This window comes from Ostrea edulis, chromosome 10 (assembly GCF_947568905.1).
Source record: "Ostrea edulis chromosome 10, xbOstEdul1.1, whole genome shotgun sequence".
Classification (NCBI taxonomy): Eukaryota; Metazoa; Mollusca; class Bivalvia; order Ostreida; family Ostreidae; genus Ostrea; species Ostrea edulis.
In genome coordinates, this window is record NC_079173.1 from 39,531,312 (window position 1) to 39,548,887 (window position 17,576).

The 17,576-nt window shown below is 37.1% G+C and overlaps 1 protein-coding gene across 4 annotated transcripts in view; it reads left to right on the top strand.

Annotated features, from left to right (window-relative positions):
* LOC125666058 (protein piccolo-like) overlaps positions 1 to 17,576 on the top strand; it is a 33,734-nt gene that overhangs the window by 3,955 nt on the left and 12,203 nt on the right. For all 4 annotated transcript variants that reach the window (XM_056151309.1, XM_056151311.1, XM_056151310.1 and 1 more), the window contains 5 exons: positions 7,027 to 7,458; positions 9,482 to 9,913; positions 11,923 to 12,354; positions 13,839 to 14,267; positions 16,277 to 16,708. In XM_056151309.1, coding sequence (XP_056007284.1) covers positions 7,035 to 7,458; positions 9,482 to 9,913; positions 11,923 to 12,354; positions 13,839 to 14,267; positions 16,277 to 16,708 — 2,149 coding nt within the window. In that variant the 5' untranslated portion in view covers positions 7,027 to 7,034. The remainder of the gene's footprint in view (positions 1 to 7,026; positions 7,459 to 9,481; positions 9,914 to 11,922; positions 12,355 to 13,838; positions 14,268 to 16,276; positions 16,709 to 17,576) is intronic.

The window sequence follows — 17,576 nt, forward strand, 5'->3', positions numbered from 1 at the left end:
ATTCAATTTCGCATGATTCTTACGTGGAATAGGACTTAAAATCATAACTCTTAGATCCGCACCATATACATGTACTCTTACGGGCCGTATACTAGGCAGATCTAAGAAGTATGATAATTAAAAAAACTTTTTTAAAATGCTGTCCGATTACACGGGATTTTTGAGGTCCTGAATACATTAGAGTTCCACATCATGGCAGCCTCTATAAATAGTGGGAATTTCAATTTTTAACGTTTTCAAATCAGTACTGAAGCTTATCTACATGTAGGCCGTATATCAATAGAATAGTATGGGAAATCGTTGTCATATAATTAATCCTATCATTTATCATGTAACATTTTTTGGGTTGCCCTCCCTTTTAAGTCTATTTTCCGTTGATGGCCTGTATTCGAGTTAGGGTATTCTCTCTCTCTCTCTCTCTCTCTCTCTCTCTCTATCTAATTAGAACTCATCACTAGCACTAATAAAATGAGTACTCACCATCCTGTCTTCAGGGTTCACAAAACGACACAGGCCCAGAAATATAACTCCTCATTGGAAATTAATTGAAATTTTACAATGCACTATCAGCATGTTTCTGTTGGTCACTCAAACATATTACATGTATATTCAGAAATGTCTAGAAAACACACGTCATTTATAAAACAAATCCTCACTCATGTGGAGGTGTTGACTAAAATCCAGGCATGGCACACGTTCTTTAAACATGAATGAAGAGACATGTATTTTGAACGTGTAGAGAAAAAAAAAACAACAACCCATAATTATGCTTGAGCACTACTCACCGTGGACTATCACCTGGCTGTTGAATACAGTTAAACTCACCTTGGCGATACTCATTATCAAAACCAGCCAGTACAAAATCGCACAAATCAAGAAAAAATCTAATGATTTTAATTAAAGTATATATATAAAAAAAATACGAAAGTGTTATAATCAGCTAATTTAAACAAAAACCACTAAGACTTTTTAAAAACTACTCGTGTGAAACATGTACTAAGTATGACGTGTGAAAAATGTACTAAGTACAACGTATGTCGTGTGAAACATGTACTAAGTATGTTGTTAAACTTTTCTCTTGCCACTCGATTTGGTCCCTCGCTCTCCTAGTGCTGAGAAAGGTTTACCAACATACATGTGTATTTGTAAATCAGTGATATGGTAACCTAGCAACACACATCGTATTCTAATGAAATTTTTGGTAATCGTGACTTTTATTGAGCATTTTAGAAGTTGATTTCAATTGTTCTAGAGATGTCGATGTATTTATTGATCATATTTGCAGTGTCTTAAATTACTGTGTATTGCCCTTTGCCGAAGTTAAAGATACAACAGGTATTGGTAATAAATAAAAATGTTGTAATCCCTAATCAAGAGAAGGGAGATAAACCCTGGTTTGAAGATATATACTCTTTGAAAAAGTTCTTATATAAGCGTATTCTTTACAATTATAATGAATTTAAATCTTATGACAATAGGATACATCATTTGAATGCGAAGAAAAAGTATAGGGAATAAACTAAACCTGAAATATAGATAACATGAGAGTGATATGTCAGAGTATTTAAAGAAACAGAATCCAAAGCAATTTTATACTTTATTTTCAAAAAGAAACAAGATGTGATTGTGAAACACAAATGCCCCCGATAATGGCCAATTCCGAAGATGGCCAAGGTCACAAGGGCAAATATCTTGGTACCAGTAGAAAGATCTTGTCAAAGGAAATGCTCATGTACAATATGAAAGCTCTAATATTTGCCATTTAAAAGTTATGACCAATGTAAAAAAATAAATTAAAAGTAGATCAAATGTCAAGGTCAAAAGGTTCAATACCAACGGAAAATGGAAATATTTGTATCTACCTGTAGCGATCAGTCATCTAAAACATTACTTTGTTTAAAGTGTAGGTTCCTTATGAAACAATAGTTTGTTTGATGTTAAAAACTAGATCAAAGTATTGTCAGTACGATAAACTATGAAAAATAACAAGATTTGACAATTTCGATAAATTACATGTATATACGGATAATAAAAGAGTAGTTGTCTACTGAGTGGAAGTAGAAAATGATAATTTTCTAATGCATATTCATGAAGGAGTGACATTTATAGTGGTTGTGCCCAATGGTGCGAGAAAAATATTATTAGAAACATCATGGGACTTACGGTATGTAGTCGTACTGAATGGCGATTTCATGGTCAACATAAAAATATAACTCCTCTTCTATTGCTCAAAGTAGTTTCTACTCTGTTTAATTCCGTCTGACTGTATCGCTAAATGTGTCCCGTCAACAGCCTGCAGGACACACACGCTTTCACGTTGCCTTGTAGTTGCTTACTTTCGAAATTTCGCGCGTGACGTCACGTGATCATACATATTTCAAAATGGGGTGTTCACTATTCGATTCGGAGAATACATAATTGAATAGGAAATTAGCTTGATTACTTTTTAATCCGATTGGGTTCCATTGCATTATTTGCAGAAAATATATACCCTATATACATAGTTTGATATAAAATACATGCGTTTTAATAATACAGTGATATCCAAAGAATTCGGCTTATACAGCTTTAAACATCACTCTGATTATTCCATGCATAAGTTCGCTGAAGTTGAAAAAAATGCCGTCCAAAGTTCCTCATTGACAAAATCTTCGTAGTCTTTGGTGATCACGTGTTCCCATGGGCAATTGTGTTCCTATGTTAGCTGACCTGTTTTTATAATCCTATGAAGCATAGTTTATGCAAAAGCCTGTACATGAGAAGAAAAAGTATCTTGCTGTGGCTTTGAACTCGACATTTAGATATATTGACTTTTTATCTATTAACAATAATTATTTTCATTCATATGTCAATTCGATATATTCCCGTGAACTCAAAATAAAAGACACCACAGAGTCCTCCACATCTGCTTCATATCTAGATATTTTATCTAAAATAAATATCATCGGCAAATTGACAACTTAACTTTATGACAAACGGAATGATTTTCAGTTTCTCCATCGTCAACTTCCCATATTTATGTAGCAATATTTCATTATCACCTGTATATGTATTTGGTGTTCATATATTTCAACTGATTGGATAAGCAAGAGCTTGTTCTACGTATGGTCAGTTTTTAAATAGAGGCAAGTTACCGAAAAACAAGTTCATTTTACAGCAGTTTAAACAGTCTCGTTTAAAATCAACATTTTGCAAATTCTATGTTCATTATAATGATTTAATTTGTGAATACAACCTATCATTGGATCAAATGCTGTCTGACGTGTTTCATACCGATTGTTAACCCGTTCTTGGCACACTGATTTTGACTGCGGATAACTCCGTTTACCTGAACAGTATATAGGGCTCACGGCGGGTGTGACCGGTCGACAGGGGATGCTTACTCCTCCTAGGCACCTGATTCCACCTCTGATGTGTATTTGCCCAACTATCTATTTTGTATTACTTGTAGGAGTGATTAGATTGATCACTGTTCTTTATCTTCACCTTTCATGATGCCGTTCCTGACACATTAATTTTGACTACGAATAACTCTGTTTACCTGATCAAGATATAAGGCTCACGGCAGGTTTGATCGGTCAACAGGGGATGATTGCTCCTCCTATGCACCTGATCCCACCTCTGATATGTCCAGAGTTCCATGTTTGCCCAATTCTGTATTTTGCATAGCTTATAGTAGTTATGAGATTGATCGCCGTTCGTTATCTTCACCTTTCATATTACAAACAAGGTAATTGAACAAAAAATGTTAGGTAAATGTAAGCAAAGCATTTTTGGGTCTTATTGAACTTCACTAATAATTTTTTTGCATTACCAATGCCCTTAAAAACCAATTGATCCCAAAGGAAAGAAATTTATAGCAAATGTTCAAACGTCATCTCACTCTTTGCGCATTGAGTAGGACAGGCATAAAAATATTTCAAAAGGTAATACAATTAGTACATATTATGTAATCTAAATGAGATGCAAGACGTATTTACTTTTATTTTAAATTGCCATTTTTATAACGATTTAAGAATTAAATATATAAACAAAAACAAAAATATTACAAAAAAGACTGTCTTGAAATTAGTAAAGCTTCTTAGTGTAAATACAAAAGAACTCAATAATTTAGAAAGTTCCAACAACAGGCTACAAAGTTTCGATTTTCATGTACATGTAATTTATGAAATGTTGTACTTGCAACGACATATTATTTACGTTTATTGGTGTATGTATGTTGAAATGTATTGATTTTATATCAAAATTGTATCTGTATGTCTACTCACCCTCTACTGTCTTCTTTGTATTATTTGAACATATTTTGTATTTAATCCGATGATCTGTATAGCTTAACGAAATGAAGGATCTGAATCTCATTCATTGACTAACTTAAAATTCACCCCCACTTTAAATGTGGCAAAAATTCTGTTCATATGATAGAGGGAGTTATTTTTTTATCAATGGAATACCACAAGCCATGTTTAATGCTAGTATTGAGTCTGTCGTGTTTGCATAATGTAGCATCAATTGTTTAATTCTTACAAGGAAAGGATTAGGTTTAAATTCTTACAATGGTCGTAAGTAGCTCAGTGTATAGAATGTCTGACGTGTTTCATACCAATTGTTAGGCCGTTCTTGGCACACTGATTTTGGACTACGGTTAACTCCGTTTACCTGATCAGGATATAGGGCTCACGACTAGTGTGACCGGTCGACAGGGGATACTTACTCCTTCTAGGCACCTGATCCCACCCCTAGTGTGTCCAGGGGTCCGTGTTTGCCCAACTATCTACTTTATATCATATACCTAGTAGTGTATCAGCCCTGATACACCTTTCTTGGCTAGGGTGAGACAGCTGCAAGTAGGTAGGGCTGTCTCGCCCTAAGGGCCGATATATCTCTGTCTCGGCCCGTTGTCAAGGGGTTGTCTCGCCCTCAAATTTCAAATGGCTATTTCTTCTTTAATCTTTTGAAATCTAACATAACTACATAAAAAAACGATGTTAGACACAATTTTATTCAAATATAAAACTTTCTTCCATGACAAAATTTAATTTAAGCAGAAAAATTAAATATAAACGTTTTCAAAAACAGTGCTAAATTGTAGCGAGTATCTAAGCAAAGGGGGGTAACCCAAGTAACAATTGTTTATTTAGAACAATAACACGTTTAACTTCATTTAAAAACAATCAACGTTCTAGGCGACAGAAAACAGTAGGAGGATTATGGAGGGTGATACTAAAGCATTATTAGAAATTCCCGGTCCTAATGGAGATCAAAATGTTAAATTTACGGTAATTTTGATGTAGAAAACTGCTTTAAAACGATTTCTGAAATCTAAAAGCCCGAGGACTTGGCAATAAAACGAGAAAAACAGAACCAATATCTTCCGACGTTTTTCAACGACTAATAGATGCTAAACAGATGGGAAACAGTAAAAAAAAAAACTTACTTCAGTATAAGGTAACATTTCCTAAGCAAATAAATAGCAGCATCAGATCTTTAAACATTCCCGTTCATACGATGACGCCACGTAAACAAAGTTCTATAACTCTTACAAATTATATGAAATAATGAAAACGGGAGAGTTTGGTAAATCCGAAAAAAGAAATAAAAATAATTCACTTATTTCCAATTTTAGTATTCATTAGCAAGCCCCTAGGAGCTGCTTAATAGTATATACTAGTAGTAGCTACCTAGTAGATGCCTCCATTCTTTATATGATGACGTGTTAAAACAATAGAATGACGTCACGTGCATTTGATAACACATTCCATTTATTCGAAATACGTCATATACATGTACATATACATACATATTGTATACATGTATTATTTTGATTTAACTGACCAGCGAACACCACAGAATAACAGTCACATAATTTTCCTTCTTTTTTTGCATTAAGGTAAATTCATGTTTTAATGCATCCGTGTAGATACTTGGATCACAATATACTCGTCGCTCAAGATATTGGTGTTAATTTGGTAACGTCAAAATAACGTTAAAACACAACGTCAGAATTTCGATATAATATAACTTACGTTAATTTAAGTTTTGATGAAACCAAACTATGAAATTGGTATGCCAGGAGGTAGACAGTTGAGGCTAACGCAACATAAAATTGATTAGATATTTTTCCTGAAAAATTAAATAGGTCGTGCTCTGACCGCGTCAAACTTAAGACGTTAGTATACGTAGTGGTTGCTCGTTTACCAAACGCTCGGCATTTACATTGTAAAAGTGAGAATCACTAGTCTTTCGGATGAAATGTGAAGATAACGAAAATTGATCAATCATATAACTCGTATAAACAATACAAAATAGATAGTTGGGGAAACACGGACCCCTGGACACACCAGAGGTGGAATCAGGTGCTCTTTGGAGTAGTTAGAATCCCCTGTCGACCGGTCACACCCACCACGAGCTCTATATCCTGATAAGGTAAATGAAGCTGATATGACATTAAAAATGGAGGTCCCGAGTTGCAGCAAGCGTTGACACGATAAAGAACCCACAATGCTACGGGCATGAGTGTTCAGTATTCTAAAGTATAAATTTGTGATACTTCACCTACAGCTGGTAACGTCTAAATATGAGTTAAAAATTCTCGACGAGACGTAATTCAACCAACCAATCAAACCCAGTCGTAGTTGTACTATATTTGTCGACATTCTTACAAACATGTTTACAACTGCAGCTCGTTCATGAGCAAACTGACTACCATTACAATTTGTAGATGATGCTAACAGAAAATCAAATAAAGAATGGTAACCAATAAGCCAACTTAATGCTAGTTTACCACTTCCTATTATACAGAAGCATGTTATCAGTATGTGATCAGTAAATACGTTTATTCCATATTTCATGTGTTTTATTCCAAGATGATAATAGAAAATGGCTGTAAATGTGGCATTTGACGTGAGAGAATTGGATTTTGAATACAAGTGAAAACTGAAACTATCAGAAAGGTTTCCATTATTCCCATGATGTAAAACAAATTACAAGTTTAAAAAATAATTCGTAAAACATTCTTTTTTTCTTCAGAAAATACAATGGCATTTAAGTGTGAAATTTGCCAGAGAGACAATTTCAAAAATGAGCACGGACTGCGGATTCACAAGTCTAAAGTCCACGCCAAGGATCCTAAGTCTTCTGACTTAGGTGCTAGTGCAGCACCATTGACTCCAGTGAATGAAGAAGCACGTCCAAAAATTATCCCTTCAGCAACTCAAGACAGGAGAAAAGGTGAGGGACCGAATGGAGAAGGAAGTAGTGATTTACCCTCCAGTAATGAAAAATTTCAGAGTACGGAGGAAAAGAAAAAAAACCCAATCACGAAAGATGTAGAAGAAAACGAGAACAAGCCTTCTCCCACAAGAATGAAATCGTCTTCCAGCACTACGAGAGAGGAAACAAGTGAAGATGAAACTGCCGAGGATGATATTCGATCTCCTACTGGTGACAGGAAAGACAAAGGTACAAGCAATAGGGATCATAATGACACACAGACACACACAGAGACAAATACACACGCAAACATTATCGAGAAACCTACCTGAAAAAATGTCATGCTTGAACGTGTGCATGCGTATGAATGTTTATGTTTACGTTTGTGCGCATGTGTGTGTGTGATGATGAGATACTTCGTGTTTGTGCCGCTGCCTCTATTGCTTCAGCAAAGTGAACACCGGTTTCAGGTCACACAAAGATAGGTCCAAGGAAGTAAATTCTAACTGAATGCGATCATGCAAATTCCGACCAAACCATACAAATTCTCAGGTTGCTAGGTCAAGGGTATGATTAAAGATGTCTGGATCGGTTCACATATTACCTAAACATAGATTTACCACTTATACGTTAGGTCACGACCTTCGACGTTTCATTCCGTCATATTCATGAAGCGTGTTTACGTTTCAATAGGCCTCACAGCAGGTGTTACCGGTCGACAGGGGATGCTTACTTTTCACCCTGATCCTGACCCTGATCCCACCTTTAGTTTATTCAGGGTCCGTGTTTGTCCAACTCTCTATTTTGTGTTGCTTAAAGGTAGTATGAAATTGGTCATTGTTCATGATCTTTGCCTTTCATGAAAACACGTGCCGGCGTCAAGGGTTGTAGTTCATATTCTTATATAGTTGAAGTTTACCTTATATATAAATGTACATTTTACTTTTCATTCCTGTCGCAATTCCCAGTCGTACAAACGATCAGGGTAGCTATGTGGTAGAGCGTTTGCTTCGTAATCGGGAGGTCGTGAGTTCGAGCCCCGCTCATGTCACGGCCGCGTCAAACCCAAGACGTTGATATTGGTAGTGATTGCTCCTTCGCCAAACGCTCAACATTTGATAAAATAATAATACCATATTTATATAGCACCCTTTTCATACACTATGTACACTCAAGGGTGCTTTACAATGCATATATACCTTACAACAGAGTGTTATACACATAATACATAGAAAATAGAAAAAAAACATTAAAAGCTGGTACAGCATATCCTGGTTGTACATATAAAACATGAAAACACAAGATACCATAACTATGCTAGATCAGAATAAACATCAATTTCAGGGCTTATTAAAATAATAATAATAATGAAATACACACACGCACACACAGCATATAATTCTCATGTATAATACATTAAAACATACAATTCTTTTTTTTTTTTTTTTTTTTTTAAACATCACAAAATGGTACTCGAGAGCTAAGACACACAGTCTTTAGTTTTCACAGTTTTTCACAGAATCTAACCTACACGAATGACTGAAATGATAGAAACTAGTCCTGTAAAACTTGATGAAAAAATGTGTTTTCAGTGACTTCTTGAATGCACACAGTGTTCTACAGTCCCTTACATGTTCTGGAAGGGCATTCTACAGTTTTTAAACGTGAGAATAACAAGTCTCTTGAAGATGACCTTCAAAACGGAGGTCCCGTGACAAGGAAGGTTTTGTCACGTTAAAGAACCTTAACTGGTATGGTCCTGAGCACTTAGCTTCAGTCTAAATTTGTGATGCTTCCCCTACAGCTGGTGACGTCTGAATATGAGTTAAAAATTCTCGACGAGACGTAAATCAACCAACCAATCAAACCCAGTCGTAGTTGTACTATATTTATCGACATTCTTACGAGCATGTTTACAACTGCAGCTCGTTCATGAGCAAACTGACTACCATTACAATTTGTAGATGTTGCTAACAGAAAATCAAATAAAGAATGGTAACCAATAAGCCACCTTAATGCTAGTTTACCACTTCCTATTATACAGAAGCATGTTATCAGTATGTGATCAGTAAATACCTTTATTTCATATTTCATGTGTTTCATTCGAGGATAATAATAGAAAATGGCTATCAATGTGGCATTTGACGTGAGAGAATAGGATTTTGAATACGAGCGAGAACTGAAACTATCAGAAAAGTTTCCATTATTCACATGATGTAAAACAAATTTCAAGTTTCAAAAATAATTCGTAAAACATTCTTTTTTTCTTCAGAAAATACAATGACATTTAAGTGTGAAATCTGCCAGAAAGACACTTTCAAAACTGAGCGCGGACTACGGATTCACAAGTCTAAAGTCCACGCGAAGGATCGAGAATCTTCTAATGTAGGTGCTAATGCAGCACCATTGACTCCAGTCAATGAAGAAGCACGTCCAAAAGATATCCCTTCAGAAACTCAAGACAGGAGAAAAGGTGAGGGACCGAATGGTGAAGGAAGTAGTGATTTACCCTCCAGTAATGAAAACCTTCAGAGTACGGATGAAAAGGAAAAACCTCCAATCACGAAAGATGAAGAAGAAAATGAGAACAAGCCTTCTACCACAAGAATGAAATCGTCTTCCAGCACTATGAGAGAGGAAACAAGTGAAGATGAAACTGCCGAGGATGTCGTTCGATCTCCTTCTGGTGACAGGAAAGACACAGGTACAGGCAATAGGGATCGTAATGACACACATACACACACAGAAAGAGACAAACACACGCACATATTATCGAGAAACCTACCTGAAAAAACAATGTCATGCTTGAACGTGTGCATGCGTACGAATGTTTATGTTTACGTTTGAGTGCATGTGTGTGTGATGGTGAGATACGTCGTGTGTGTGCCGCTGCCTCTGTTGCTTCAGCAAAGTGGACACCTGTTTCAAGTCACACAAAGATAGGTCCAAGGAAGTAAATTCTAACTGAATGCCATCATGCAAATTCGGACCAAACCATACAAATTCTCAGGTTGCTAGATCAAGGGTATGATTAAAAATGTCTGGATCGGTTCACATATTACCTAAACATAGATTTACCACTTATACGTTAGGTCACGACCTTCGATGTTTCATTCTGTCAAATTCATGAAGCGTGTTTGCGCTTCAATAGGCCTCACAGTAGGTGTTACCAGTCTACAGGGGATGCTTACGTCTCACCCTGATCCTGACCCTGATCCCACCTTTATTTAATCCAGGGTCCATGTTTGTCCAACTCTATATATTGTATTGATTATGGGTAGTATGAAATTGGTCATTGTTCGTGATCTTTGCCTTTCATGAAAACACGTGCCGGCGTGAAGGGTTGTAGTTCATATTCTTATAGGTTTGAAGTTTACCTTATACATAAATGTTCATTTCACTCTTCATTCCTGTCGGAATTCCCAGTCGTACAAACGATCAGGGTAGCTATGTGGTAGAGCGTTCGCTTCGTAATCGGGAGGTCGTGAGTTCGAGCCCCGCTCGTGTCACGGCTGCGTCAAATCCAAGACGTTGATATTGATAGTGATTGCTCCTTCGCCAAACGCTCAACATTTGATGAAATAATAATACCATATTTATATAGCACCCTTTTCATACACTATGTACACTCAAGGGTGCTTTACAATGCATATATACCTTACAAGAGAATGTTATACACATAATACATAGAAAATAAATAAAACATTAAAAGCTGTACCTATCCTGGTTGTACATATAAAACATGAAAACACAAGATACCATAACTATGCTAGATCAGAGTAAACATCAGTTTCAGGGCTTATTAAAATAATAATAATAATGAAATACACACACGCACACACAAAGCATATAATTCTCATGTATAATACATTAAAACATACAATTTTTTTTAAAAACATCACAAAATGGTACTCGAGAGCCAAGACACACAGTCTTTAGTTTTCACAGTTTTTCACAGAATCTAACCTACACGAATGACTGAAATGATAGAAACTAGTCCTGTAAAACTTGATGAAAAAAATGTGTTTTCAGTGACTTCTTGAATGCACACAGTGTTCTACAGTCCCTTACATGTTCTGGAAGGGCATTCCACAGTTTTTAAACGTGAGAATAACAAGTCTCTTGAAGATGACCTTCAAAACGGAGGTCCCGTGACAAGGAAGGTGTTGGCACGTTAAAGAACCTTAACTGGTATGGTCCTGAGCACTTAGCTTCAGTCTAAATTTGTGGTGCTTCACCTACAGCTGGTGACGTCTGAATATGAGTTAAAAATTCTCGACCAGACGTAAATCAACCAACCAGTCAAACCCAGTCGTAGTTGTACTATATTTATCGACATTCTTACGAGCATGTTTACAACTGCAGCTCGTTCATGAGCAAACTGACTACCATTACAATTTGTAGATGATGCTAACAGAAAATCAAATAAGAAATGGGAACCAATAAGCCAACTTAATGCTAGTTTACCACTTCCTATTATACAGAAGCATGTTATCAGTATATGATCAGTAAATACGTATATTCCATATTTCATGTGTTTCAATCCAATATGATAATAGAAAATGGCTGTAAATGTGGCATTTGACGTGAGAGAGAAGGATTTTGAATACGAGCGAGAACTGAAACTATCGGAAAGGTTTCCATTATTCACATGATGTAAAACAAATTTCAAGTTTCAAAAATAATTCGTAAAACATTCTTTTTTTTCTTCAGAAAATACAATGGCATTTAAGTGTGAAATCTGCCAGAAAGACACTTTCAAAACTGAGCGCGGACTACGGATTCACAAGTCTAAAGTCCACGCCAAGGATCGAGAATCTTCTAATGTAGGTGCTAGTGCAGCACCATTGACTCCAGTTAATGAAGAAGCACGTCCAAAAGATATCCCTTCAGCAACTCCAGACAGTAGAAAAGGTGAGGGACCGAATGGTGAAGGAAGTGGTGATTTACCCCCCAGTAATGAAAAACTTCCGAGTACGGATCAAAAGAAAAAACCTCCAATCACGAAAGAAGTAGAAGAAAACGAGAACAAGCCTTCTCCCACAAGAATGAAATCGTCTTCCAGCGCTACGAGAGAGGAAACAAGTGAAGATGAAACTGCCGACGATGACGTTCGATCTCCTACTGGTAACAGGAAAGACAAAGGTACAAGCAATAGGGATCATAATGACACACAGACACACACAGAAAGAGACAAACACACACGCACACATTATCGAGAAACCTACCTGAAAAAAAATGTCATGCTTGAACGTGTGTATGCATATGAATGTTTATGTTTACGTTTGAGTGCATGTGTGTGTGATGATGAGATACTTCGTGTTTGTGCCGCTGCCTCTGTTGCTTCAGCAAAGTGAACACCGGTTTCAGGTCACACAAAGATAGGTCCAAGGAAGTAAATTTTAACTGAATGCCATCATGCAAATTCGGACCAAACCATACAAATTCTCAGGTTGCTAGATCAAGGGTATGATTAAAAATGTCTGGATCGGTTCACATATTACCTAAACATAGATTTACCAATTATACGTTAGGTCACGACCTTCGATGTTTCATTCTGTCAAATTCATGAAGCGTGTTTGCGCTTCAATAGGCCTCACAGTAGGTGTTACCGGTCGACAGGGGATGCTTACGTCTCACCCTGATCCTGACCCTGATCCCACCTTTATTTGATCCAGGGTCCGTGTTTGTCCAACTCTATATATTCTATTGATTATGGGTAGTATGAAATTGGTCATTGTTCGTGATCTTTGCCTTTCATGAAAACACGTGCCGGCGTGAAGGGTTGTAGTTCATACTCTTATAGGTTTGAAGTTTACCTTATATATAAATGTACATTTTACTTTTCATTCCTGTCGCAATTCCCAGTCGTACAAACGATCAGGGTAGCTATGTGGTAGAGCGTTCGCTTCGTAATCGGGAGGTCGTGAGTTCGAGCCCCGCTCATGTCACGGCCGCGTCAAACCCAAGACGTTGATATTGGTAGTGATTGCTCCTTCGCCAAACGCTCAACATTTAAACGTGAGAATAACAAGTCTCTTGAAGATGACCTTCAAAACGGAGGTCCCGTGACAAGGAAGGTGTTGGCACGTTAACGAACCTTAACTGGTATGGTCCTGAGCACTTAGCTTCAGTCTAAATTTGTGGTGCTTCACCTACAGCTGGTGACGTCAGAATATGAGTTAGAAATTCTCGACCAGACGTAAATCAACCAACCAGTCAAACCCAGTCGTAGTTGTACTATATTTATCGACATTCTTACAAGCATGTTTACAACTGCAGCTCGTTCATGAGCAAACTGACTACCATTACAATTTGTAGATGATGCTAACAGAAAATCAAATAAAGAATGGTAACTAATAAACCACCTTAATGCTAGTTTACCACTTCCTATTATACAGAAGCATGTTATCAGTATGTGATCAGTAAATACGTTTATTCCACATTTCATGTGTTTCATTCGAGGATGATAATAGAAAATGGCTGTAAATGTGGCATTTGACGTGAGAGAATAGGATTTTGAATACGAGCGAGAACTGAAACTATCAGAAAGGTTTCCATTATTCACGTGATGTAAAACAAATTTCAAGTTTCAAAAATAATTCGTAAAACATTCTTTTTTTCTTCAGAAAATACAATGGTATTTAAGTGTGAAATCTGCCAGAAAGACACTTTCAAAACTGAGCGCGGACTGCGCATTCACAAGTCTAAAGTCCACGCCAAGGATCGAGAATCTTCTAATGTAGGTGCTAATGCAGCACCATTGACTCCAGTCAATGAAGAAGCACGTCCAAAAGATATCCCTTCAGCAACTCCACACAGGAGAAAAGGTGAGGGACAGAATGGTGAAGGAAGTTATTTACCCTCCAGTAATGAAAAACTTCCGAGTACGGATGAAAAGGAAAAACCTCCAATCACGAAAGATGTAGAAGAAAACGAGAACAAGCCTTCTCCCACAAGAATGAAATCGTCTTCCAGCACTACGAGAGAGGAAACAAGTGAAGATGAAACTGCCGAGGATGTCGTTCGATCTCCTTCTGGTGACAGGAAAGACACAGGTACAAGCAATAGGGATCGTAATGACACACATACACACACAGAAAGAGACAAACACACGCACATATTATCGAGAAACCTAACTGAAAAAAATGTCATGCTTGAACGTGTGCATGCGTACGAATGTTTATGTTTACGTTTGAGTGCATGTGTGTGTGTGATGGTGAGATACGTCGTGTTTGTGCCGCTGCCTCTGTTGCTTCAGCAAAGTCAACACCTGTTTCAAGTCACACAAAGATAGGTCCAAGGAAGTAAATTCTAACTGAATGCCATCATGCAAATTCGGACCAAACCATACAAATTCTCAGGTTGCTAGATCAAGGGTATGATTAAAAATGTCTGGATCGGTTCACATATTACCTAAACATAGATTTACCACTTATACGTTAGGGCACGACCTTCGATGTTTCATTCTGTCAAATTCATGAAGCGTGTTTGCGCTTCAATAGGCCTCACAGTAGGTGTTACCGGTCGACAGGGGATGCTTACGTCTCACCCTGATCCTGACCCTGATCCCACCTTTATTTAATCCAGGGTCCGTGTTTGTCCAACTCTATATATTGTATTGATTATGGGTAGTATGAAATTGGTCATTGTTCGTGATCTTTGCCTTTCATGAAAACACGTGCCGGCGTGAAGGGTTGTAGTTCATATTCTTATAGGTTTGAAGTTTACCTTATATATAAATGTTCATTTCACTCTTCATTCCTGTCGCAATTCCCAGTCGTACAAACGATCAGGGTAGCTATGTGGTAGAGCGTTCGCTTCGTAATCGGGAGGTCGTGAGTTCGAGCCCCGCTCGTGTCACGGCTGCGTCAAATCCAAGACGTTGATATTGATAGTGATTGCTCCTTCGCCAAACGCTCAACATTTGATGAAATAATAATACCATATTTATATAGCACCCTTTTCATACACTATGTACACTCAAGGGTGCTTTACAATGCATATATACTTTACAAGAGAATGTTATACACATAATACATAGAAAATAAATAAAACATTAAAAGCTGTACCTATCCTGGTTGTACATATAAAACATGAAAACACAAGATACCATAACTATGCTAGATCAGAGTAAACATCAGTTTCAGGGCTTATTAAAATAATAATAATAATGAAATACACACACGCACACACAAAGCATATAATTCTCATGTATAATACATTAAAACATACAATTTTTTTTAAAAACATCACAAAATGGTACTCGAGAGCCAAGACACACAGTCTTTAGTTTTCACAGTTTTTCACAGAATCTAACCTACACGAATGACTGAAATGATAGAAACTAGTCCTGTAAAACTTGATGAAAAAAATGTGTTTTCAGTGACTTCTTGAATGCACACAGTGTTCTACAGTCCCTTACATGTTCTGGAAGGGCATTCCACAGTTTTTAAACGTGAGAATAACAAGTCTCTTGAAGATGACCTTCAAAACGGAGGTCCCGTGACAAGGAAGGTGTTGGCACGTTAAAGAACCTTAACTGGTATGGTCCTGAGCACTTAGCTTCAGTCTAAATTTGTGGTGCTTCACCTACAGCTGGTGACGTCTGAATATGAGTTAAAAATTCTCGACCAGACGTAAATCAACCAACCAGTCAAACCCAGTCGTAGTTGTACTATATTTATCGACATTCTTACGAGCATGTTTACAACTGCAGCTCGTTCATGAGCAAACTGACTACCATTACAATTTGTAGATGATGCTAACAGAAAATCAAATAAGAAATGGGAACCAATAAGCCAACTTAATGCTAGTTTACCACTTCCTATTATACAGAAGCATGTTATCAGTATATGATCAGTAAATACGTATATTCCATATTTCATGTGTTTCAATCCAATATGATAATAGAAAATGGCTGTAAATGTGGCATTTGACGTGAGAGAGAAGGATTTTGAATACGAGCGAGAACTGAAACTATCGGAAAGGTTTCCATTATTCACATGATGTAAAACAAATTTCAAGTTTCAAAAATAATTCGTAAAACATTCTTTTTTTTCTTCAGAAAATACAATGGCATTTAAGTGTGAAATCTGCCAGAAAGACACTTTCAAAACTGAGCGCGGACTACGGATTCACAAGTCTAAAGTCCACGCCAAGGATCGAGAATCTTCTAATGTAGGTGCTAGTGCAGCACCATTGACTCCAGTTAATGAAGAAGCACGTCCAAAAGATATCCCTTCAGCAACTCCAGACAGTAGAAAAGGTGAGGGACCGAATGGTGAAGGAAGTGGTGATTTACCCCCCAGTAATGAAAAACTTCCGAGTACGGATCAAAAGAAAAAACCTCCAATCACGAAAGATGTAGAAGAAAACGAGAACAAGCCTTCTCCCACAAGAATGAAATCGTCTTCCAGCACTACGAGAGAGGAAACAAGTGAAGATGAAACTGCCGAGGATGTCGTTCGATCTCCTTCTGGTGACAGGAAAGACACAGGTACAAGCAATAGGGATCGTAATGACACACATACACACACAGAAAGAGACAAACACACGCACATTATCGAGAAACCTACCTGAAAAAAATGTCATGCTTGAACGTGTGTATGCGTATGAATGTTTATGTTTACGTTTGAGTGCATGTGTGTGTGATGATGAGATACTTCGTGTTTGTGCCGCTGCCTCTATTGCTTCACCAAAGTCGACACTGGTTTCAAGTTACACATAGATAGCTTCAAGGAAGTAAATTTGTCGACATTCTTACAAGCATGCTTAAAACTGCAGCTTGTTCATGAGCAAACTGCCTATCATTGAAATTTGTAGATGACGTTTACAGAAAATCAAATAAAAATGGTAACTGTTACAGGTTAACCAGGTTGGCTTCCAGGATTAACAATCAAAAACAAGATTTCAAACGTTTTCACTGTATATTGCAGACAAATTGTACATAATCATTATCCACTGCTGGCTCGGGTATTCGTTACCAGCAATGGATGTTCACGTTTGGTCCGGTTTACATTTAACACCAAGTACCACGAGTCATTACACCGGGACCTACATACACAATAAATACTCATTAAGTTACACACACATAAGTACAAGTCATTGCTGACATAGTTCACCATACTTTAAGGAACGTAAATAATTGCACGTTGCGGCGCTGCATTGCTTAAACTTGTATAAAATGCTTATTTCACAAATTACACACTTAGTTCACGAGAAACTAAACTGCATTAACTGTAACTTACACACTTTCGAATCACTATGAATTACATTGACAATATGATACTAAAAATACGAGAGCCATACGAATATATTCTACTCACTACTATTTCCTAAATAAATACACACTATACAAACGAAAT